The sequence below is a fragment of the Phascolarctos cinereus genome, unplaced genomic scaffold, assembly GCF_003287225.1.
Source record: "Phascolarctos cinereus isolate Bilbo 61053 unplaced genomic scaffold, phaCin_HiC Scaffold_4;HRSCAF=312, whole genome shotgun sequence".
NCBI classification, from domain to species: domain Eukaryota; kingdom Metazoa; phylum Chordata; class Mammalia; order Diprotodontia; family Phascolarctidae; genus Phascolarctos; species Phascolarctos cinereus.
This window is the reverse complement of record NW_027555847.1, coordinates 143307734-143334054: the sequence shown is the minus strand read 5'-3', so window position 1 is coordinate 143334054 and position 26321 is coordinate 143307734. Positions and strand designations below refer to the sequence as shown.

Here is a 26321-nt window from a genome sequence, read left to right as displayed (position 1 = left end):
TTTCCTGAACCAGGAGAACATTGTCCATAGTAACAGCCATATTATGCAATGGCTAACTTTGATAGATTTAGCTCTTCGCAGCAATGCAAGGATCTAAAAAAACTCCAAAAGACTGGATTCTGGTTTCTAATCCATTCTCCTATCCGCTTCTGTTTTATTGGTAAGTTTATCCCATTCGCATTCACAGTTGTGATTACTAACTGTATTTTCCTTCTTGTATTTTCTTCTGTTCATCCTCTCGTTTTTTATCTCATCCTTCTTCAAAAGTCTGCCTTTCTTAATCAGTTCTCTCTTTTAACATCCCTCATCCTTTATGCCCTTGCCCTCATACTTCCCTGTTGGGTAAGACAGATTTCTATACCCAACTGAATATATATATGTGTATGTGTGTGTGTGTGTGGGTATATATATATGTGTGTGTGTGTGTGTGTGTGTGTGTGTGTGTGTGTGTGTGTGTGTGTGTAAAACTAAACAAAACTATAAAAAATGAAAAAATAGGGAAAATATATATGTAAAACTATACTATGCATACTACTATGCTATCAATTCTTTCTCTGGAGGTGGATTGCATCTTCCTTCACAGGTCCTTTGTAGTTGATTTGAGTATAATACTCAGAATAACTTGGTTGTTTAAAATTATTCTTCAAATAATATTGATGTTACACTATACAACATTCTCTTGTTTCTGCTCATTTAACTTTTCAATATTTCATGCAAATATTTTTATGTTTTTCTAAAATCAATCTGCTCATCAATTCTTACAGAACATTAGTATTCCAACACAATCATATACCACAACTTGTTTAACTAGTCCCCACCTGATTGGCCTCCCCTCAGTTTTTAGTTCTTTGCTACCTCAAGGAGAGCTGCTATAAACAGTTTAGAACACATAGGTTTTTAACCCTTTTTTCCTGATCTCTTGAGAGACAAACCTAATAGTGATATTGCTGGGTCAAAGGATACACAGTTTTATAACTCCTTGGGCATAATTCCAGATTGCTCTCTAAAATGGATAGATCAGTTCACAATCCCACCAATAGTGTACTAATGTACTAATTTTTCCACATCATCTCCCACACTTGTTATTTTCCCCTTCTATCATTTTAGCCAATCTGATAGGTGTGCAATGATATCTCAAAGTTGCTTTAATTTCCATTTTTCTGTTCAATAATGAATTTAGAGCATTTTTTCATAAGACTATAGTTTTTAATTCTTCATCAAAAATTGTCTGTTCATATCCTTTACCATTTATCAGCTGGGGAATGACTCATATTCTTATAAATTTTACAAAGTTCTCTATATATTTGAGATATAAGACCTTTATCCAAGAAACTGTCTATGAAATTTCCCCCTCCCCCATTTTCTGCTTTCCCCCCCCAATCTTAGCTACATTTGTTTTATTTGTACAAACTCTTTTAAATTTAATGTAATCAAAATTATCCACTTCACATCTCACAATCCTCTCTATTTCTTGTTTATTCATAAATTCTTCTCTTATCCATAAGTCTGATAGGTAATGTGTTCCATGTTCTAGTTTTCTTATGATATCTCCCTTTATATCTAGGTCATATTTCTATTTTGACCTTATCTTGTAAATGGTGTAAGATATTGGTCTATGCTCAATTTCTGCCAGATTGTTTTCCAGTTTCCCAAAAAATTTTTAACCAAATAATGTATTCCTATCCCCAAAACTCAAATCTTAAAATTTGTCAAACACAAGGTTACTATAATCATCTACTACCATGCAGTATGTCTATTCTGTTCTACTGATCCACCTTTCTAATTCTTAGCCAGTACCAGATGGTTTTGATAATTACTGTCTTACAATATAGTTTGAGATCTGGTATTGCTAAGCTTCCTTCCTTTACATTTTTTTCATTCTTTTTTTGATATTCTTGGCCTTTATTCTTCCAGATGAATTTTATTATTATTTTCTTCTAGCCCAATAAAATAATTTTTTGGTAATTTAGTTGGGACAGCATTGAATAAGTAGATTAGTTTAGGCAGAATTGTCATTTTTATTATATTGGCTCTGTCTACCCATGAATAATTAATATTTTTCTGATTATTTAAATCTGACTATATTTGCATAAAAAGTGTTTAATAATTATGCTCATTTAGTTTCTGGGTTTTATCTTGGCAAGTATACCCCCAGATATTTTATATATTCTACAGTTATTTAATTAAATTAATTAAATAATTAATTAATTAATTTTTGTGAGGCAATCGGGATTAAGTGACTTGCCCAGGGTCACACAGCTAGTAAGGGTCAAGTATCTGAGGTCATATTTGAACTCAGGTCCTCCTGACTCCAAGGCCAGAGCTCTACCCATTGTACCACCTAGCTGTCCCTCAGTTATTTTAAATGAGGTATCTTTTACTATGTCTTCTTGCAGCATTTTGTTAGTGATATACAGAAATGATGATGTAGGTTTCTTTCATATCCTGTTACTTTGCTAAAATTATTTAGTTGAATCTCTAGGATTTTCAAGTATATCATCCTATCATCTGCAAAAAGATAGTTTTATTACCTTATTGCCTATTCTGATTCCTTCAATTTCTTTTTCTTCTCTTCTTGCTATTGCTAGCATTTCTAATACAATATTAAATAATATTGATGATGATGGGCATCCTTGTTTTATTCCCGGTCTTACTGGGAAGGCTTCTAACTTATCCCTATTATAACTTATATATCAACATATTAATTTAGTAATATATTATATTAATATATTATTAATATATTAATATACATTAAATAATAATATATAATTAATTTATATTAATATATTATTAATATATTAATATACATTAAATAATAATATATAATTAATTTTAAAGGAATTTTTTCTTGGCAAGATTTTGTAACTATTTTTTTTTTCATTTAGCTAATTCTGCTTTTTAAGTTCTTTTCTTCAGTGAATTTTTGTGCCTCTTTTACCATTTGGCCAATTCTGTTTTTTAAGGTGTTATTTTCTTTAATATTTTTGTGCTTCTTTTACCAATTTTACCAATAATTATAAATAATACTCGCTGATGGCTTTAGGTAGATGCTTCTCATTTTTAGGAAAAATCCATTTACACCTATGCTTTGAAGTATGTTTTTTTTTTAAAAATAGGAATGAACATTGTATTTTGTTAAAAGCCTTTTTTGCATCTATTGATATAATCATGATTTTTGTTACTTTTGTCATTGATGTAATGAACTATGTTAATAGTTTTCCTTATGCTAAACCAACCCTGCACTCCTGATATAAATCCCACTTGGACGTAATGTATAATCTTTGTGATATATTATTGTAATCTCTTGGTTAGTATTTTATTTAGAATGTTTGCATCCATATTCATTAATGAAACTGGTCTATAATTTTGTTTCTCTGTTTTTTCCTCTTTCTGGTTTAGCTGTCAGCACCATATTTGTTTCATAAAAAGAGTTTGGAAGAACTTTTCCTTTGTCTATGATTCCAAACAATTTATTTAATATTGGAATTAGTTGATCTTTAAATGTTTGGTAGAATTCACTTGTAAATTTTTCTGGTTCTGATGCTTTTTTCTTAGTACACTTATTTAGGGTCTGTTCAATTTCTTTTTTAAAATAGGTTTTTTTAGACATTCTATTTCCTCTTCTATTAGTCCCAAAGTGAGTGAGACCACCCCCTGGGGGGTGCTGGAACAACTGGGGGTGAGGAGTTAGGGTGGGGTGGTGGTGGTAGTAGCCTCAGGTGCAATTGGGGGGCATTGAATGAAAACAAGGGGATAGTGGAAGCATAAGTAAAGAAGAAGATAAAAGAAAATTTTGAAAAAACATTCATACATGCTTCATCTGTTGTGTAACAGAGTTAAAGTTGTAGTGACTATATGGTTACATGATGCAATACTGCATCAGCAAAATTTCAATGCTGGAAAAATGTCACACATTTATAATAAATTATTAAATTTAAGATGAATCATTAAAATATTTTACACATTTTAGAAATGATGCAAATTTCAAAAAAACTGTTAGGTAAAGAAAGTAAATTTCCAGGGGGGTGCTGAGCAATTTTTTTTTTTGCAAAGGGAGGGGTAGGCCAAATATGTTTGGGAACCTCTGGTCTAGGCATTTATATTTTTGCAAATATTCTTCCATTTCACTTAAATTGTTAAAATTTATTGGTATATAACTGGGCAAAATAACTCCTAATAATTGCTTTGATTTTAATCTTCATTAGTGATATATTCACCCTTTTCATTTTTGAAACTAGTAATTTGATTTTCTTCCCTTTCTTTGATCATATTAACCAACGGTTAATCTATTTTATTATTTTTTTTTCATAAAACCAACTTCTAGTTTTATTCAGTAATTCAATGGCTTTATTACATTCAATTTTATTAATCTCACCTTTAATTTTTAGCATTTCTAATTTGGTGTTTAATTGATAATTTCTTGAAAGATGATGTTTAGGCTCTTTTTTTGCTTGTGGCTTTCAGGTAGTCTAATAATTCTCTCTTTTTTTTTCCCAATAATTCTTGAAATGCCTTTCCTCCATCTATTTTTCAGATCAGTTGTTTTTCTGATGAGATAATTCACATTTTCTTCCATTTTTTCATCTTTTGATTTTGTTTGATTGTTTCTTGAACATCTCTTGGAGTCATTAGCTTCCACTTGCCCCATTCTAATTTTTAAGGAATTTTTTCTTTGGCAAGATTTTATAACCTTGTTTTTTTCATTTAGCTAATTCTGCTTTTTAAGAAGTTCTTTTCTTCAGTGAATTTTTGTGCCTCTTTTACCATTTGGCCAATTCTGTTTTTTAAGGTGACATTTTCTTTAATATCTTTGTGCTTTTTTTACCAAGCTGTTAATTATCTTTTCATAATTTTCTTCCATTCTTGTCATTTCTTTTCCCATATTTTCCTCTACCACTCCTATTTCTTTCTTTAATGCTTTCAGGAATTCTTATTGGGTTTGGGTTCAATTTGCATTTTTCTTTGAGACTTTGGTTGTAGCTGTTTTCACATTATTGTCTTCTTCTGGGTTTGTGTCTTAATTTTCCCTGCGACCATAGTAGCTTTTTGTGGTCAGGTTCTTTGTTGTTTGCTCATTTTTCCAATCTATTTCTTTACTTTGAACACTTCTATTTTTTTGATAACTAATTTGATTTCCTTAATAGACCCACTTAGCAAGAAGGGTGTGCCATGAGACAACCAGTTCCAGTTATCTTGTTCTACCTATTTTTCATTAAATGAATAAACTGGTATCCACTCATCCAATGAATAAACATTTATTAAGCATTATGTCAGGGCCTTTCCAATGCTCTTGGGTGATCCATCAACTTTAATTCTTTGGAAACTGTGGTAGATAATGACTCTCAGGTACATAACATTATTGAAAGAATACTGTTATTTAAAAAGATAGATCTGACTACACTAAAGTAAATGGAAAGAAAAAAAAAGAAACTGAGTGCTACAAATTAGAATGACTGGATCTGTAGAAAAGATAAAAAATGTATTCCTTCCTGTCTTTGTTGAGTTGGGGTGAGCGGAAGGGTATGGGTGTGGAATACTGTGTTCACTGTCAGAAAGAATATTCTCGTTAGTGCTTTTTACACCACCACCCCTTTTTTTCATTACTACAAAGGATGGATGGCACTGTATGGGGGTAAAATGGTGGAAAGAAAGAACATTCAGAAATGAAGGTGGTGTAAAATGGGCCATTGTTTCAGGGAAAAGATTAGGATCATTAAAAGTACCATGAAACCTCCCAGCACAACCAGGTCTTTCTTCCTCCTGTTTAATTCTAGGACAAGCTCACTGTTTCATCTATAATGGCTAAAATGTATGTACTGATCAATTCTATGGATTGTCTATTCAATTGCATATTATAATCTAGACTAGTCTTTCTTAAGCAATTCTAACTAAGGATTTACAAAAATATTGTTAGCTCTTTTTGAGGTGGCAAAGAATGGGAATCTGAGGGAGTGCCCATAAATTGGGGAATGGCTAAACAAAGTATGATATATGAATGTGATAGAATACCATGGTGCTGTAAGAACTAATGAAGGGGGTGGTTTCAAAGAAACCTGGGAATACTGGTATGAACTAATACAGAGTGAAGTTAACAAAACCAGAAGAATAATTTATACAATGACAATAATATAGTGAAGACAAATAACTTTGACAGAATAAATAACTCTGATCAGGATAATGACCAACCATGATTTCATAGTACTAATAATGAATCATGCTATGTACCTCCTGGTAGAGGTAAAGGACTCAGAACAAAGAATGTGTCACATATATGTGTGTGTATGTGTGTGCATTTTCGAGATAGCCAGTGCAGAAATATGTTTTGCTTGACTATATGTATTTATAACAGAGGCTTTCATTTTTCTTTAGTTCCCAGTGTGGGGGAGAGAGAAAAGGTAAATTTTTGCTGATTGAGAAAAATAAAATACATTATAATTTAAGAAATAAACTTAAGGGTTCTACCACTATGTAAAAGTTTGAGGACCACTGGTATAGATATGAGAAATTCATCATCTACTTGGCTTTTCCCACATCAATAATTAAACTCTTGAGTGATTATGTATCTCACGTAGAAAACCCTGCAATGTGTGCATAATGAGGCCATAACATCTTTTATACTAAAGAATTGTGCAATAGTAGTAGCATAAAAGATGGTTTCAGAAAGATATATGAACAGAAAAGAAGGTGTGCTTATCATGTACTTATCATGAAAGAAAGATAACCAAAAGATAGGTTTCATGCTTCAATGGTATTCATGCAAAACCAAGAACTTTTGAAGGACAAAAGTTACCTGCCCTGTATTTGATCTGCACTGGAGGAGTAGCTTTCACATGACTGAGATCACAAATTTATGGAAATAAATGCACAGAGCTTGAGTATGAATCAATCTTCTATAATAAACCAATTTTTTAAAAAAAGTCTAAATTTAGTATGTCCTAATCACCACTAGCTGGACTGTGTCATCTTCAAGTTTTTAAACCAACAGCCTCAAAGTATACAACAGTGTCCTAGAGCTGGAGCTGGCACTCTGTTGGGGGTTCCATGGATCATGCTCACTATCTCATAACAATTAATGAACTGCTTTGCCTACGTTCTAAATTCTAAAAGTTCTAACTATTGTTACATAATGGGAATAATGGCTTCAAGCAGAAAATTACTTCTTCTCTAACAGCAGCCATATACATACCTACATATGCACTGCATTAGAGAAATAGAAAGAGGACAACTTTTTGGTCAAAGAGAGAAATCCAAATGTTACTGAGAACCCAGAGGTGAAAATGTAGTCAATTAAAAACACAGACATTACCTATCTTTGTAAAGCTTCTGTCCTAAAACATAAACCCATAGACATTAGTAAGAGAAAATGGGAATGGAAAAAAATTATTTATTTCTTATTCTTACCTTAAGTTCTTTTATGCCAGCATATACACTGATAGATGATACTTCATTCTCTCCATTTGGTCTACAGTCTGTTACAATTTCAATTACTTGTTCCAAAGCCAGTTTCATTCGGTGAAATACTCCCCCTTTGTTTTTACGAGCTGATTCACAATTAGGATGCCTAAGACATGTCTTTAAAAAAATGTGAACTTCTTTTAGGTGAATGCTTATATAATACGCAGAAGAATATATGAATCTGTAACTGATGAATCTCTCTGTAGTGATATGAGGAATTAAAGGATTAATAATATTAGAGCATCAACGTAAGTAGCTCATTTATTCAGTACATAACAGGTGCCCAATAGATATGTATGTAAGGAATAAGCATGTATAGTAGCTAGGGCTTGGAGTTAGGAGTTTTGTATTCAAATCCACCCACAGATACTTACAATATGAGTTACCAGTTTCCTTATCTGTAAAATGGGGCTAATTATAATTGCACAGTATAACCCAAAGGATTGTTCTGTAGAATGAGAACTTTCCTACATTTTTCATGTCTTAGATTTCTTGGAATAAATTTTAAAATTTAAAGTTTTTTAAAAAGATGTTAAAAAATGATGTAAACTACCAGTGTTTTATGTTCTCAATACTGAAACATTAAAAGCACTAATTTTCATCTTACTTTTGAAGCTGTGAGAAGCATCATAGTACACTTCTCAAGAACTGCCCGAGCTGCTGCCATTTCTGCCTTTTTCTTTTCATCTTTCAAATCCTAAAATGGAATGAAAATGAAATTACTAACATTTTTGAATGACAACAGAAATAAATTTAACACCTGAAAAACTTCTTCACTAATGAAAAAGGACTTAGAGATGTCATCATTAAAGGAAATATAAAGTTGTTTTATTTTTTTCTACTTAATAGTATTTTATTTTTTCCAAATACATGTAAAGATAGTTTTCAACACTCACTTTTATAAGATTTTGAGTTCCAAATTTTTTTCTCCTTCCCTCCTGCCCATTCCCCAAGACAGCAAGCAATCTGATTGATATAGGCTATGCATGTATAATCATATTAAACACAGAAATACAAATTTTTGAAAATTATCACAAGGTTGTATTCCCAAAGCCTTATTTTTAAGTTAGCTGACTGAAATCTGGAATGCATTTCCCAAATAGAAAAAACGTTAAAATACTATCAGGCCAGCCTTCAGGGAGCCATTTAATTACAACACTACTTAAAGAACTCAAACTAGGATGAATTATGGTGAATAATCTCAGTCCTGGAAAACTCATAAGGACACATACCTTCCTCCTTTAAGGAGAAAGGTCAGCCTAAGGAATGACAACCCTAGTAAAAACTGCCAGAAACAGTAACTTCAGATGGATTTGCTTAAATATTTTTGTTATTTTATAAGGGAAGGTTTAGTGGGGAGAAATGCTTTAAGGGGAAATAATTGTGGCATATAAACAAAAGGCAACACTGTTGACTCATATTGAATTTTCAGTCCACTGAAACCTTCTGATCTTTTTCACAAAACTGTCACCTAGCCATACTTGCCCATTCTTTATTTGTGAAGTTGGTTTTTTTACATTCAAATATAAAACTTTACATTTTTCCTATGAATTTCTTTATATTTATTCCATTTATGTATCAGAAATGATAGTTACTAACAAGAAGACCCTAAACCCTTAGCCTGGATTGCTAGAACTCATTGATTTTGAAGGAGACAGGACAGAAATGGGGTAAAATGTAAAATGTCTAATTAGCAGTTTTGCATCCTGGTGTAGTGGATAGTTAACTATCTTTGGAACTAGGAAGATGTGGGTTCATGTCCAACCTCTGACAAATGCTGGGTATTTGAACCCTGGGCAAGTAACTAAACCTTTGTACCCCAGGTAATACTCTATGACTCTATGGTGCACAGAAACTAATGCCCTGAATGAGTAGAAAGTTTCCTCCTCCCTATACTACAAGTACCTTCTCTCTCCCTGGCCTTAACTTTCTATCTTTTTTTCTTAATTACATGTAAAAACTATTAACATTCATTTTTTAAAATTTTAAGTTCCAAATTCTCTCCCTCCCTTCCCTCCCCATTCCTTGGGAAAGCTATTTTATATAGATTAAACATGTGCAGTCACACAAAACAATTTCCATATTAGCCACGTTACAAAAGAAAACACAGACAAAAAAATCCCAAGAAACGATAAATTTTTAAAAGTATGCTCTGATCTTCATTTAGACTGTATCATTCTTTCTCTGGAGGTGGATGGCATTTTTCATCATAAATTCTTTAGAATTATCTTGAATCATTGTACTGCTGAGAATAGCTAAGTCATTCAGAGTTGATCATTGTTCAATATTGTTGTGACTGTGTACAATGTTCTCCCAATTCTGTTCATTTCACTTCGCATTGGTTCATATGAGCCTTTGCAGGTCTTTCTGAAAAAAAGCTTGCTTACCATTTCTTATAGCACAATGGTATTCTATCACAATCATATACTACAACTTGTTCAGACATTCTCCAATTGATGGGCACATCCTCAATTTCTGATCCTTTGACACCATAAAAAGAACTGCTATAAATATTTTTGTGCATATGTGTCTTTTCCTTTTTCTTTGATCTCTCTGGGATACAGACCAAGTAGTGGTATTTCTGACCTTAACTTTCACCCATAGAGGTAACATGACACAGTGAATAACTGGGTTCAAATCTTGCTTGAGACAAAAACCAGCTGTTTGATGTTGGCCAAGGCAATTCTCTCAGGCTCTGAGTTGTGAAGAAGGAGCTGATCTGCTGTGGTACAGGGAGTGTCCTCATGGGGAATCTCTTATACCAATGAAATCACAGGTCCAGTCTAAAACTCAAAGCCCATCTCTCACCTTATTCAAATTGGCTCATAGTTCTAGCTTGTACCTCCTATCAATCATCCAATGTGGTACCTATTCCTCAAAGTTCCATATCATGTACAAATTTGGCAACCATGCCATCTACACTTTCAACCAAATCCTGGTAAAAATACTGAAGAACCCAAGGTCCAAGGCTATTCCTGGTCACTCCCTCCAAGTTGATATTGCAACATTATCAACTTTTATTTGGGCCCAGTCAGTCAACCAGTTCAAAATGAATCAATCCCATCAATAAGCATTTACTAAACACTTAGTATATGACAGATACTCTGTTAAAACACCAAGAATGCAAAGAAATAGCAGAAATTCTCTGCTCTCAAGGAGATAATTAGGGAGATAATAGGTACATATATATGTACACACACAAGATACATATAATAGCTACAAGGTAAACTTAAAGGGGAAAGCATTAGCAGCTGGGGGTGTGGTGGGGTAGACTGAGAAAAGTTTTTTCTATAAAAGGTGGCAGTAGTTGAGTACGAAGGAAGCCAGGAATTCGAAGAAGCTGAGGTAAAAAGGGACAACATTCCGGGTCTGAGGGAACAGTTGTTTTGGACGTGTCTGACTCTTCATGACCCCATTTGGGATTTTCTGGGCAAAGATACTAAAGTGGTTTGCCATTTCCTTCTTCAGCTCATTTTACAGATTGAGGAGTCTGAGAATAGGGTTATGTGACTTGACCCAGGTCACACAGCTAATAAGTGTTTGAAGGCAGATTTGAACTCAGGAAGGTGAGTCTTCCTGACTCCAGTCCTGGCACTCTCTCCACTGCCATCCAGCTGTTCCTTCTTCACAGATTGTGGATTTAATTATGAAGGCACTCCCTGGGTTAGAAAAATCCAACTCATGGGCATCCAGATGCATACTGCTTTGCCCATCTTCTCTTTCTCTTTACCCTCCTACTCATCCCCTAATTTCCCTGAGTTGATGGTACTGATTGATAGGTATAGGGAATTTCTTTGAATAGGACTCAGAAATCCCCTTCTGAATGTCCACTGAACTATATATAATCTTTTTTTAAATTTAAATTCTCTTTTTTATTTGTGATGTTGACAATCAATATGTAGGAACATTTCAGCGAAGAACAAAAAAAGAGGACTGTATATCAAACTATGAAAGTTTCTGTTCCATATGATTTTTTTAACAAGTTATTAAATTTAACATGATATGACTAATATGGAAATATGTTTCACATGACTGCACATATACAACCTATGCCAAATTGCTTACCAGCTTAGGCAGGAGGGAGAGAGAAAATTTAGAACTCAAAATTTTATTTAAAAAATGAATCTTAAAAAAAATAAATTTAACATGATAGTGACAAAATTTTCCTGTTTGTGTCTTTTTGAACCTTCTTTTCTCATGTGTATTTTCATAATGTTTCACTGATGCCCTTTTCTTTCTATTTTTTTGAATCTCCATCAGTACCCTCTAACTTCCTGCTTCCATAACAAATAAGGATACGAAGTAAAACAATTCAATATAGTGACCACTGAAAACACATACCTTATTTTGCACCTCTAGTCCCTCACCTGCTGTTCCTCTGGTATGAATAGTCAACATCAATAAAAATTGTTTCTCATTCGATTTTTGCTGTTTTCCTGTCTAATTATTAATCTTTTCACTGAAAACTAAACTATATGCTAGGCAGCTAGGTGGCCCAGCAGATCTGGAGTCTAAAAGACCTAAGGGCTCAAACACTAGTTGTATGACAACATAAAATTGGGCAGTCACTTCACCTCTATCAGATTCAGTTTTCTCATCTATAAAATGAGGATAATAATAACATCTACCTCCCAGAGTTATTGTGAAGATTAAATAAGATAAGCATTATATAAATGCTAGCTATTATTATAAATGATAATAAAAAGCACTCAAAGAATCATCAAATCTTAGAGTTTGATTGATCAAATCTCGTGTCTAATCCAATCTCTGCCTGAAACATGAATCCTCTATTGAATAAATACTAGATGAATGAACAAATTTAAAATGTATGTTATTTTAGATAACATTCTTCAGGCTTTTGTGGACTGGCCTGGGTACATAACAACTATTTACTAAAAAAGTTTGTGTGTGTGTGTGTGTGTGTACATATATATATGTACACACACACACACATAATACACATAATTGTTACACATTCCCATGGGAAAAACAAAGCACAGCTATTTATTTGCCTTATCCCGACTCATTTCTCAAAGACATATATAAATAAAGGCTTTCAATAAAGTTTGGGTACATAATTCACTTAGAAAAGAACATAAATTCACGTGAAAATGAAAGTAAATTTTGCTTTTTTACTGTAAATTTTGCTTTATTACTATAAATTTCTAAGACCTAGAAAATACGTACATTTTGTCTGTCTCCAGTTAGGTGTGCAAACTCTACCATTTCATTTCCAAACTGACTGAATATTTGCACAAACTCCTGAAAACTCCTCACACTCTCCAGTTGTTCCATAGTTGCAAGGACCTATAAAACAAAACATAATTTTATAATCTTAATAGTAATCAGATTTACTTATAAAACTCTAAGATTAACTTTTTTTAAAAGTATGTTTTTAAAGGAAGTAAATCAGGGTAATTCTTGATCAAACCAGAAGTTTACTAAACAAACTGATTACATGTTAGGGCTGTGGCCTCTGGATAAATGTAACTGACAGGAAACAGGACCCTTCCAGAGATTGGCTGACTTAATGTCAGCTCTGTCTATGGAGTCTTTAAAAAGAAGGTAGTTCCATTTTGAGACAGTCAACTTGAGTCACCCTACAATGTAGCACTCCAGGGATACCTCCATCACCACCCCCAACCTGCATTTACCAGTCAGGTGTCCTGGAGAATTACCCTGGGTTCATGGTACTATGTGGGTGTGCATTACTAAAACTATAGTCCATGAGCTCCCACTAATGTGTTTACCTTTAACAGTCAAAGGCTGCAATTAGCTCGAAGTAATGGCATTTAAATAACATAGTAAGAAAGTAATAACAAAATATCTCCCCCATAAACCTGGGGCACATCCCACAAATACACTGAACATTATTAGGGAGAGATAAACACACATAAAGGTCACAAATAGTGGGAAAGATATGTAAAGATCATGTGTGGCCAGGATGCTTATGAGGAGAGGGACTGATGTAGCCAAGGCATGTGCAAGGAGGGGAAACTCCTTTGATGCTTCAGGGCGCTAATGTCTTCCCTCTGACTTTGGTCTTACAGTAATTTCCAGACACTGCTCCAACAGTCAGTGTTGGTCAGTGCCTGGATGTAGTATATACCTGTAGCTCTCGCCTCAGCTGGAATTCTCAGAGGCTTTGTGCCCCAAGGTATCCATTACTATGAACCAAAAAACACCAATCCATTTGCATACGGTGCATTAATTTCTCTGAAACAACAAAACCTAGCTGTGCTTAAATTAAGTTTTTCCAAAAATTATGGCTCCTAATGTGATTTAACTAAAAAAAAAAGCATGTCTTTTAAATGGGCTCTAATTACACAATCATCCTTCATAAAACTCACTTTATATCCTATCAAATGACTATTGTGGAGTAGAAACATAACTATTTGGATCAGAGAACTTTCAGAAATAAAAGCTACTTTTAAAGGTTGGCCACATTATCAGTACACACACTACTGAAATCAAGTACACCTCCAAATCATCACCTAACTAAATACCTACCGAGACTGGTGGGCCCTGTCTATTTTGAACAGTTTAACTTTATTCTTACCTGTGTCTCTGGAAACCAAAATGAAAAGGTATGCTATGAATGGGAAAGGGGACAATACCTCCCACACGCATAAGGATACGATACCTACATCTCTCTTGATCTACAGCAGGGAACCAACATTTTCTGCGCAAATCCCACAATCTTGCCATAGGATCCATTTGCTACATAACTGTTAATGGAAAAAAGCAGGTGCATACCAATTTCTGACTTCCTAGGAAGCTGTTCTTAAATGAGACAAAGGTATATATTGCCCCAAGATTACCATGACTTCAATCCTAGTCAGTTTTATCACAACAGTACAATGGCAAGGAACTGGGGTTTGTGTAAAACACTACATAGCTAGCCTGCAGGAACATACTGATAATCCTCCACTTGTCAGAATGCACAGAATTAAGAAGCATTCTGAAACAGTTATGCCCAGATTAGAGGTCTGTAGTAGCAGCCACACTCATTGCTAGAGTCAGTGCAATTTTTCAAAAGCTATAGGAAAAGTTAGAATTTATTACACAGGCACAAAGTCCTCTAGGTCTTCACAAATAAGAGTCTCCCCTTGACCCTCCCCTCAACTTCTTCTATCCTCAGGTGGATAATCTGAACAGAAAGAGCAGGGGTGTGGATTAGGGGTGGGGAAGGAAAGAACTGAATATTTGTAAAGTGCAGGACAAGTGGTTGTGTTCCTGGGAATGGTTTGAATGCTGCCTTGTACTGATGGGCTAAGTTGCTTCTTAAGGTCCTTTCCTACCCTAACAAGGATAATAAATAAAAACCTTAGAATTGCACATGGTTCAAGAACATGAAAAAGAACTTTCATATACCTTACTTGATACTCCCAGCCACTTGACAAGGTAGGTAAAGCAGGGATGATCTTTCAGGTCCTGCTTAGTTCCAAATCCTATGATCCTAAGAAATCCTGCCTATTTCCAGATGCAGATCATTGAACATAAGAATCCAGACATAGCATAAGCCCCTAAAGGAGCTTAAGTTCCACAAAGCCAGGACTAAAGCAAAATCCAGTCACTTGCCCCAGGGTGATACTCTACCTTCCCTATTGAAATTAACTGAGGCCTGAGAGGGTTAAATTGATTGCACATCATTTTTTTTTTATTGATCCTATCTATAATTCATTGATTTTGTCCTGTAATCCACCTAAGAAATGGTCTGTGAACTTAGTGCAGACATTTGTTCTCCTGCTAAATAGTGTTCTCTTCTTGCCTCATGGAAATGTGCTATCCTTGAGGAATACATGAGGACACCAGGGAGTCTAGTCTAGTATTTTTATACCACCAAACTATTCTTCAAGGATGTCTGGTTTGCTATCCAAAGAAGTCTGGTTCATTATCTCTGACCTTGCAGATGGATTCAGATAATGAACATTTCTTAGTCCCAGGAGGGAAGGAGGGGGTTGTTGCTAGGCCCTCATTCTCAACTTCCAACCAATCATATTGTTTCCCACACCTCAACTCTGCAACCAATCATGTTTTCCTCACCCCCATGATGCTTACAACTCTGTAACCAATTGTATTCTTTCCACATCTTCAAAGTCCTATTCTTTTCCTTTACTCCCTAAAAACTCTAAAAGGGAAACTGTCCTTATGCTCAGTCTTTTGGCTAAATAAGGCAAAACATTTTCCCATTCTATTGGTAGGCAGAAACCCTGTTAATAAAAAATGTGCCTCTACTACTGCTGAATTTCGCTCACAACAGTTTATGGCAGGGGTGGGATCAGGGAGAATCGTTCCCCTCTTCTGGGCCCCAGTGAATTTTTTTTTCCACAAAGGGAGAGTTTTCTATTAGGGAATCTGTTGCTCTTCACCTGAACACTAACCAGTCAGATCTCCAGGGAAGAGAATGTGGTAAGTACCCTGTTGGGAATAATTTTGTGTGTTCTGTTTTGTGTTTGTTATATGTCCTATTTGTATTAAAAGGTTACAGCTTATAGATTTGGACACAATTGGTTTGTGACTAAATTTTATGCTCTCTACTGTGAATCTCTAAATTGTAGTTTGAATGTTCTTATAAATGCTAAAATATCTGAGTGGGTCTTGAGTTAATATTCTTTGGAATTTGTTTTAAGGAAGTTAAGAACCTGTCAATGCTATAGACAGATTTATTGCTTTGCAGCCAAGAGAGGAAGGTCATTTTGCTGATTAGAAAGAAACTGATTTAAAGTGATATCAGTGAAGTTTCAAAGTGAAGAAAAAAAATATGTTGCAGCTTACATTTTAAATAGCTATGGTCTGACTGCAGACAATATAAAATACTTGGGAGTCTATCTGCCAAGACAAACTCAAGAACTATATGAATACAAATATAAAACACTTTTCACACAAATAAGGTCAGATCTAAACAACTGGAAAAATATTAACTGTTCATGGGTAGACTTAGTAAATAATACAAATGACAATTCTACCTAAAGTAATTTATTCAGTGCCATACTGATTAAACTATCAAAAAATTATCTTATAGAGCTAGAAAAAATAACATTCATCTGGAAGAACAAAATCTCAAGGATATCAAGGGAATCAATGATGTGAAAGAAGGTGGTCTAGCTGAACCAGATCTCAAACCATTATAAACCAGTAATTATCAAAACAATCTGATACTGGCCGAGAAATAGAGTGATGGATTAGTGGAATAGATTAGGTACAAATTACATTATATTAAATAACCATAGTAATCTAGTAAATGATAAGCCCAAAGATGTAAGCTTTTGGAACAAAAACTCATGATCTGACAAAAAATGCTGGGAAAAGTAGAAAACAGTATGGCAGAAACAAGGTATAGACCAATATCCCACACTGTATACCAGAATAAGGTGAAAATGAGTACATGATTTACACATAAAGGGTGATACCATAAGCAAATTAAGAGAGCATGGAATAGTTTATCTGTCAGATTTATGGATGTCTGGTTTACTATCTGAAGAAGTCTGGTTCATTATCTCTTACCTTGCAAGTGGACTCAAATAATGAACATTTCTTAGCCACAGAAGGGTTGTTGCTAGGCCATCAGTCCCAACTTCCAACCAATCACATTGTTCCCCACACCTCAACTCTGTAACCAATCATGTTGTCCTCAACCATCACAATGGTACCAACTCTATAACCAACTGTATTTTTCCCCACCTTTGAAGTCCTATTCTTTGTTAATTACTCCCCAAAAACCATTAAAAGGGATATGCCCACTCATTCTATTAGCAGGCAGTGCCCATTAATAAAATGTTATCTTGCTCAGAAAACATGTCACAGTCTACCTTTGTTGAATTTAACTAGCAACAAGCCTAAAGCCTGCCTCTTCCTATCTATCCTGGAGATAATCTAGCAGCCTGGATTACTTGAAATGTTGTAGGAGAATCATGTTCAGATAGGAGTTGAACTCAATTGATGAAGTTCCTTTCAACTCTGGGATTCTATTGGGTGGTATAGTGGAAAGAAGAGGACCTAGGTTCAAATCCTAGTTCTCTCAGTTACTACTTGTGTGATTTTGAGCAGGTCATGTAACTTTCCTGTACCTGTTTTCCTCATCTGTAAAATGAAGACGGTTGGACTAGATAACTTTCCAGCACTAAATCTACCATCTTTCGATCTTTTGTGTGAGTCTGTCACACCAGTTCTGGCTATTGTTTTTGGGGAGATCACCTGTACACAATAAATATCTACTTGAACCAACAGACTGTGAAGTTCAAACAAGATGAAAAGGGCCAGGCAATCTGCCAACACTAAGCAGAACCCTTATTTTCCAAAAGAAACAAGAATTTGTTGGATACCATCCAACTAATCATGCTCCCTGCCCAATATGACCATTAACTCTACATTTATTTTGTTGTACAGAAAATTCTCTTAACTTTATCACTAAGTTTATACAACCTGACTGACTCAAGATTTACTTGGTGTTCCGGATCTTCTTTCTCAAACTCGACTAGGATAATCCTTGCTCTGGCTACATCAGTCCTCCTATTCATTTGCTGATTGTTCAAAGAATATCTTGTGCACTGTATCCTAAAATGCAAGGGGATTTAGAGATGTTTCTCTTATCTGACTGGGAGGAATAAATTACCAAAGATCAATATTAGGGAAAAATGGAACAAATTCATACTCTTGCAAAAATCTGGTCTTCCTTCAGAGGTATTTTAACAATCTAGGGACCTAAAGAAAAGGGTAAGCACACCTCCTGATGGGAGATACTATGAGACAATTCTAGCACCTTTATCCCCAACTCATATAGAGGCAAGAATCACCTGTGGGCCTCTGACTATAATCAATGTCTCCAAGTACCAAACTACCCACACCCAGCAGGTTCTTGAAGAAGGAGTTAAACAGTTTCTGTGTTAAGGTAAGAATTTAAACCTGTTGACTCAAACTGTTTTTTTAGACTGTCTGGCCTTTCAGACTTGAATCAGTTTCACTGTTCCTCATTATATAGACCCTTCCTGACCAGTTAGAACTTCAGGATCCCAAACCCTTTTTCCAGTCTTCTCCCATTATTAGTCATGTCTCAGTGTGACAAACTATGATACAAGAACATTAGGCCTGCTATAAATCACCCAGAATGCTGTTCTTGACAATTATTTTGACCTCACTAGATGTAATTTTGTTTAAACGAATTCAACATGCAAAAAATGTTGATCTCCAAAATATATTGCCACCACCTTGCCAGCTGAGGCAACCTTCAACTTTGTGGTTCATAGTGACCCCTGGAAGGTTCTATTGGATGGACAGACACAAAGATTACAGTTTCATCACCTATCACAACGTGGTCAAGGCAAGGCAAATTTTCAGTTCAGTTCTGTTGAACAAAATAGATCTATAGGCAATTCTCCAAGTTTTATGATTATCCATCAATGTTTGGGAACCCAGCATACACAAATTTTATCATCATGAATAAATGGTAAGTATAGTTCCAATTAAGACAAATTTTTGCTTCTGTCTTGAATAAAAGTGTTGATTCAATCAATGTTTTTTTAAAATAAGTTTTTAATTGATATATGCTGTTTTTTACATTATCATAGTATCCCATGTATCCATCTTGCTGCCCTTCCCCAAGAACCATCTCATATGACAAACAGTATTTTTTGGAGAGGATAAAAAAAAGTCAGCACAACTGTTTGATATACATGTGTAACACATCTGGACTTCTCACCTCTACAAAGGGTTAGGTTAGAAGTATCTTCTCATATCTCTTCATTTGAGTCCTACTTGATCTTAATAGTTTTGTTATATTTACTTTTGGCTTTTTAGTGTGGTTTGTTCTTTCCATTTACATTGTTGTAGTACTGTGTATATTGTTTTCTTGGCTCAACCTACTTCATTCTGTATCTGTTCATATAGATCTTTCCATGCTTCTATGTATTCATCACACATATCATTTCTATTAGCATAGCAATATTCCATTACATGCATGTACCACAAGTTGTTTAGCCTTTCCCTAATTGATGGACATCTACTTTGCTTCCAATTCTCAGCTATCACAAAAAGTGCTGCTATGAATATTTTGGTATATATGGAGACTTTTTTTTTCTTATCAATGGCTTCCTTGAGGTATAAGCCCAGTAATGGAGTCTCTGGCTTCAAATTCTGATTTCAAATTTCTTTCCAAAATGGTCATATCACTTCATAGCTCTATCAACAATGTATTAGTGTGCCTATCTTTCCACAACCATTCCAATATTGACTGTTAGATAGATAGGATACAAAACCCTCATCAGAGAAATTTAATACAAAGATTTCTCCCCCCATTTGACCACATCTACTCTTATCTTATATGCATTAATGTTATCTGTGCAGAAGCTTTTCGGTTTCAAGTTCCCTCTTCCGCTGTAAAAGTAGTATTATGTTCCTTCAGCTACTTTAATCTTTTTTTAAGGAAGCCCTGTTCCCACTGGCTCTCTTCTCCTCACCCCGATCTTCTCTTCTTATTTAACACTATTTTCCCTTTATGATTTTGTGGTTCCTTTTTCTTTCTTCCTTTTATCTGGCTATATATTTCTTCCTTCTCTTTTTTCTTTTCAGTTAGTCAAGTAGATTTCCCCTTCAACTAGTCTAGTTCCTTAGTTTTGAAATTTCATTTTCTGTACTCCTTTCCAAACGGATTTTTTACTCTCTTCCTTATCCATATTCTCTTTCTGTTTATTCTAGATGCTCATTCTCTAATTCATGACCCCTGTAATTATCTACTCTCCCTCTTTTCCCTCCTATACTTCATGTAATTAAAGCTTCCAAAGTATCTGTTCTAGGCTCTGCCCTCTAGGCGCTTTCTGCTACTCCCTTATAGGACTTGCCGTACAGATTCCGTTTTCCCCAGTGTCTCGTTCCCAGAACAATGCCAATTATTGCAGATGTTAGAAAGGACACTGCCCCATAGTAGGGCACTCTCCCACCAAGTCCATGATTATGCAGGCCACCACTGATCCATACTTTCTCTTGTTGACTTTTTCCCCCTACATTTGCTTGTAAATCTCCCTGTGGCCATGCTCTCCCACTCCCCCAAAAGGTAGCTGCCACCAGGGGTTCCAATGTACGCCCTCCTAGGACACAACCGACTTTTCAAGCGCCAAACCCCCTAGGCCTCATCCAGTGTAAGGTCCTCATCTCCCTTTGCTAACCACCTCTCTTCACCCATAGGAGCATTAATTATTGGAACCTCACCCAAAGTAAGGCTTCCTTCCTTCCTTCCCTCTTTAATCTTTCCCAATTCCTCTTCACCCACTCCCCTTCAGGCTCTTCTCTTTGTGAGACTACAAAGGTCACCTTCCCCACATTACCAGCCCTCAATCTAACCCCAGCCCATCACTCCTCTCTATCACCCTACTCCCCACCCCCCACTTCTATGAAACCTCCCATGTTGTAACATAGTCCCACAAAAGAAACATTCACCTACAGACAGGGTGTTGCCATGTTTTGTCCTAATACCCCCAGCTTCTTCACTATTACCTCTACCAGAATTCTGCCTTCACCCATCTCCTTGTATACATTTAGAAAGAAATCTTTACTTGTCTCTCTGTTGTCACTCTGTTGCTGTTACTGTCCCTGCCTGTTGCATTTATTCACTCCTCCTGAATGTCTGCTGTTTGGGGTGTTCAACAGGCAAATAATCTCTTTAGTTCTGCCTTCTTTCTAAAAAGGTTTGAAATTCTTCTTCATTATTGTACATCCATTTTTGTCCTGTATAGTTAAGCTCAGATCCCTGGGCTGCATTCTGAGCTTCATTGCTTTTTGAAACATATTATTCCATTCCCTCCTCTTTTTCCTAATAGGTGCAGAAAAGACTGGAGTTATTTGAATGCCTTTTTCTTTGTATTTGAAGGTCTTTCTCCTGATGGCTTACAGAACTTGTTTCTAAATTGAATTGTTAAATCTAACCACCATGTGTCCAACCTTTTTTTGTTTGTTTGTTTGTTTGGTTTGGTTTTTGGAGGTAATCAGTGAATTTTTTCAACTGGAATTTCATTTTCTATGTTTAGAAGTTCTGGGTAGTTTTTTTTTTTATTTCCTTCATTATGGTGGTAAGGCTTTTTCGTCCTGTCCTATTGTTTTGAGACCTATGATATTTAGGTCATCTCTGCATACCCTGTCTTCCAGATCAGCATGTTTTGCTTGCATTGTGAGAATATCTTCTTTTAATTTTTTTTGGCTTCTCTTCTAAGATTTCCTTTACTTCTGCATATTTACATTCTTTTCTTTCTTTTGTGAGGCTTGCCATTGCAGATTCAAGTTTTTCTATTCTGTTCATTTGCTGTGCAGGACATAAATTCTGCACTCAGAATTCTTATTTCTTTTTTAAACCACTCAGGAATAGTGTGTTGTGGTTCCATGTTCTCTTCAACTTCCACAGGGTCCTTTGTCTCATCAAGTATTAGATCATTTTCCTTTATTTTGCAGTATTTATTCATAGATGCCTGAACTTGTTTACCTAGAGGCCATATTTACTTCTGCTGTTACTGTTTATCTGTTTTTGTTCAAGGTCTTTTAATTTTTTATTCCTGAAATCTTTGGTACTTTCAGTCTTCTCTCCCCTCCTTATTTTTCTTATTAATCACTTCCTGACTCCCTCCCTTTTGATTGTAGTTTCCTTGGGACTGAATCTCAAAGCGTCTCAGCCTTCTCCCACACTGGGCAATTCACTATTCACCAGCCTAGGTCTCTGACCCAGCTGACTTTTGTGTTCTTTCCTTCAGGTTTGGCAGAGTGCCACACAGCCGCCCTACCTCTATACATAGTGTCCTGACCTGATGACCTGTCCTACTCTCTCTGTTCCTCAGTTCTCTGGCCTGGCACTAGCAGTTTAGGGCTTATTTTCCTTGTCACTGCCAGTTTAGAACTGCCACAATGGTGCTTCTGGGTTGCAGCTCCCAGAAGGATTTTGCTCCTAAAGGGCTGTGGTCAACCTGGCTGTCAAGGCTGAAGCAAACTTCCACAGGCAGCACTGCAGTCTCCGTGGCACTGTAAAGATAGAGGGATGAGACTGGGTTGCAGGGGTGGGTTTTGATGTAAGTTTGTATCATGTCCTTGGGTCTGCTGATGCAGTCTCACTACCTGTAGCACGGGAGGGAGGAGGGGTGCTAAGTGAACTCTGTCAGTGAGCATCAGTTCTTGGTTTTTGTTTAACCTTCTTTTGGATTATGGGTGTTACTTAGACTATGGAAACAGCTGACGCTGCTTTATCTTTGGCACATAATTTCTGTTTTGGAGAGGTCTGGGAAGTTGTGGGAATCAGAAAAAATGTCTAGTGTTCCATATCTTTGCTCATGTGTCCCAGAACTCTCATTCAATGTCTTCATCAGTTGTCAAAATGGGCAAGTGTTCACTGCACATTTAACTGGTCTTCTGCCTTTGTCCTCCAGAATTTCAACAAATTGGCTTTATTATAAACATTTAAGGTATTACTATTTCTTCAAAAGAAAATTTTTTGTGTGTTCAAAAACTTGATTTCAGTTAAGGGGTATGTTAAAACCAGCTCGAATGAGATCCAGTTGTTGTTGTTTGGACTTAAGGTGACAGAGGAAAATATTAGTAATACAGATTAAAATGAAAAATGTGTCATTCACACTTTTTTTGAATTAGTTGTTGACATTATAGGAGATATCTGCATTCACCCTATCACCAAGTGTAAGAATCAAAGAGGACCTTAGAGATCATCTCGTCCAACCCCCTCCTTTTACTGATAGGGAAATGAAGCCAGAGAAGGTGAATTGTTCTGGGTCACAACCTGGGTACTCAATTCAACTATGCCACAGAATCTCAGTCTGGCAGTCTTTGCGTGTGTATGTTTCTTTCATACCAAACTCTTATAATGGTCAGTGTCAAGTGGAGATTTGTTTTTCAAGTATAGCTATTTAAAACCAGGGATGGTAATGAGTGATTTACACACACACACATACACACAAGTTTGTGTGCCATGTTTATGAATCAATGCTTGCTCCCTGAAGGCTTAAAAAAACCCACCATACAAAAGTATCTAACCATTAATGGCAGAGAAAATAACATAATGCTAATTTTACTAGGGCAAACAGTTTGTGAATGGTGTAGGCCATCACAAATGTACTTGTGCCAGCAACAATCTTAGAGCTGTGGAGCAATTCTGCAAACCTAGCTGGAAGAGAAAGGAAGATATGTCTACATCACTTGAAACAATCAAGTAGAATATTCAAGAGAAAGGAAGATATATCTACATCACTTGAAACAATCAAGTAGAATATTCCCAAAGATATTAATGATATCTCAATATGCAATGAAATGTTTAATTAACCAGCACACCTCTGATCACAGTACATTTTTTATTAGGAGACCACACATAATGAAGGAGAGTAACCATTGTTTAATGAAAGGTACACTGAATCACTGTTATGATTGACCCACTTCACTTGGTTATCACTCATGCCAAAGAAAATATTGTGCTAGTGAAAAAATTAATTTACTATAGATTATGCTATACTATACACCATTAACTAACCCTAGAAACTTTATGAACAATTCTCATAGCTGTATTTGTAAAAATGAGTAGAATAGTCAAATACCTTGTTTCTTGAAGTTATTATTTGTTTAATAACTATTCGATCTGCCAGTAATAGCACTTTTGTCACAGAAGAAAGAAGTAACCTTGCAGCTTTTATGACTCCTGTTTTGTCTGTAAAAATTGTTATTTGCCCATCAGATTCTGCATTATTCAAGCTGGTTACATCTGTAAGTTCTGCAATTGTTTCTCCTGTCAAGAAAACCCAAATAAAAATAAAACTATTTTTAAAAGGTAAGTATATACTTAACATTTAAATCAGAGTCAGTAATATTATACTGTCCTGGGAATCATGGATCTGTACATCTTCTAACCTATATTTATGAGGAAGATGATTAAAAAGTGAGTATCAAAAGATGTTTTTAAGAGACTTTAAAAATAATTTTATTTTTTCATCAATTTCATGTAAAGCCAATTTTTAATATTCATTTTTTAAAATGTTGAATTCCAAATTTTCTCCCTCCCCCCCTTATCCCTCCCTAAGATGGCAAGCAATTTGATATAGGTTATACATGTGGAATCATTCAAAACATATGCCCATATCAGTCACATTGTAAAAGAAGACACAGACTCAAAGGAAAACAAAAAAAGATGATAAAAACAAAATGAAAAATAGTATGCTTCAATCTACATTCAGACTCCATCAGTCCTTTCTTTGGAGGTGGATAGCATTTTTCATCATGAGTCCTTGGGAACTGTCTTGGACTACTGTATTGCTGAGAATAGCTAAGTCATTCACGTCATCATACAATATTGCTGTTACTATGTACTATGTTTTCCTGGTTCTGCTCATTTCACTTTTCATCAGTTCATGTAAATCTTTCCAGGTTTTTCTGAAATCAGCCTGCTCATCATTTTTGTAGCACAATAGTGTTCTATCACAATGATCTGCTACAACTTGTTCAGCTTTTCCCTAATTGATGGGCATCCCCTCAATTTCCAATTCTTTGCTACTACAAAAAAAGTTATTATAAATATTTAAAAATAGGTTCTTTTCCCCTTTTTTGGATTTCTTTGAGATAAAGACCTAGTAGTAGTATTGCTGGATCAAAGAGTCTGCATAATTTTATAGCCCTTTGGACCTGGTCACAACTCCATCAACAGTTCATTAGTGTCCCAATTTTCTCACATCCCTTCCAACATTTATCATTTTCCTTTATTTTTATTTTTTTTAGAAAATGTTTCTTTAATATTTTATCTTGTCTTTGCATTTATAACATAAGTCATTTTAACAGATATGGAATCCTTTTTTCCTCCAATGCCACAAACTGCTTTACAAATGAAAGCTAGTACTATTGCTTATCAAAATATACAAGACAACTGATATTTTTATATAAAACCACTTTATACTTTAACTTGTTCCCAAAAACCCTTTTTTTTTGGCCAGGTAAAAAAATGTTGTTACAAATATTTACAGCATTTTCTTGTGTTAGATGAACATTCTTACAAACTGAAAAAGGGAATTTTATGAACAGACCATTTAAAACATGATAGAATGTCAGAGGCTCCTAGCTGTGCTATTTTTTTTCTTGAATACAGTACTGAAAATAATCCACTATCCCTTGCCTTTAACCCAAATCATTCTGTTAACATTTAAACTCCTATTTTTCCCTAAGTGGTCCATTCACCAAATAGAAAATACAAAGAAAAGGCCACTTTGCACTGGGTCTTCTTTCAGAAAGGAGCTTGGGGGAGAGTGGGGAAAATTTGAGAGAACACTCAGGCTTTGGTCAGAGAAATGAGGTGACATTCCAATGCAAAAACTTGCGTGGTCAGCAATCTTTCTGATTTGTGCTGCTATGGATCTAGGATGAACCTTTGAAGGATTTGGGTAACAATATTAAAAAAAATAACAACAACAGACTGGAATATGAATAAAATGACAGTATGACAGTAGCTATTTAAATATTCAGTAATACCACAAACAATGCAGAAATCCAAGAACTCAAAAAAAAAAAGTTTACAGTGCTGATCTAAGCTTGTCAAAAAGAAACTTCTGATCATAACTCTCCCAGGTCACTGGACCAGGCTATTATTCCACTATGCCATATACTCCATGTTAGAAAAGATACCATGACCCCTACAAAGATTTGAAGCAGCTCTATACTGGATTCCTGCACAATGCTATACAATGAATATCACATATCATTTTCCTTTAAAAGAGACTTGTTAAAGAAAGCAAGTTTCTAGGTATTTCCTGGTTTCATTAGCTATTTAGCTTCAAATATCATACCTGCTATATCTACAGGAAAATATAAGAACTAAAACTGATAAGGCTGTCCCAACCAGTACCTTCAAC

The 26321-nt window shown here is 35.2% G+C and overlaps 1 protein-coding gene across 2 annotated transcripts in view; it reads right to left on the bottom strand.

The window, feature by feature from the left end:
* CTNNAL1 (catenin alpha like 1) overlaps nt 1-26321 on the bottom strand; it is a 100737-nt gene that overhangs the window by 48615 nt on the left and 25801 nt on the right. For both annotated transcript variants that reach the window (XM_078152658.1, XM_020995689.2), the window contains exons 3-6: nt 24027-24214; nt 12643-12762; nt 8063-8152; nt 7402-7572 (exon numbers count right to left, since the gene is read on the bottom strand). In XM_078152658.1, the coding sequence (XP_078008784.1) occupies nt 7402-7572; nt 8063-8152; nt 12643-12762; nt 24027-24214 (569 nt within the window). The remainder of the gene's footprint in view (nt 1-7401; nt 7573-8062; nt 8153-12642; nt 12763-24026; nt 24215-26321) is intronic.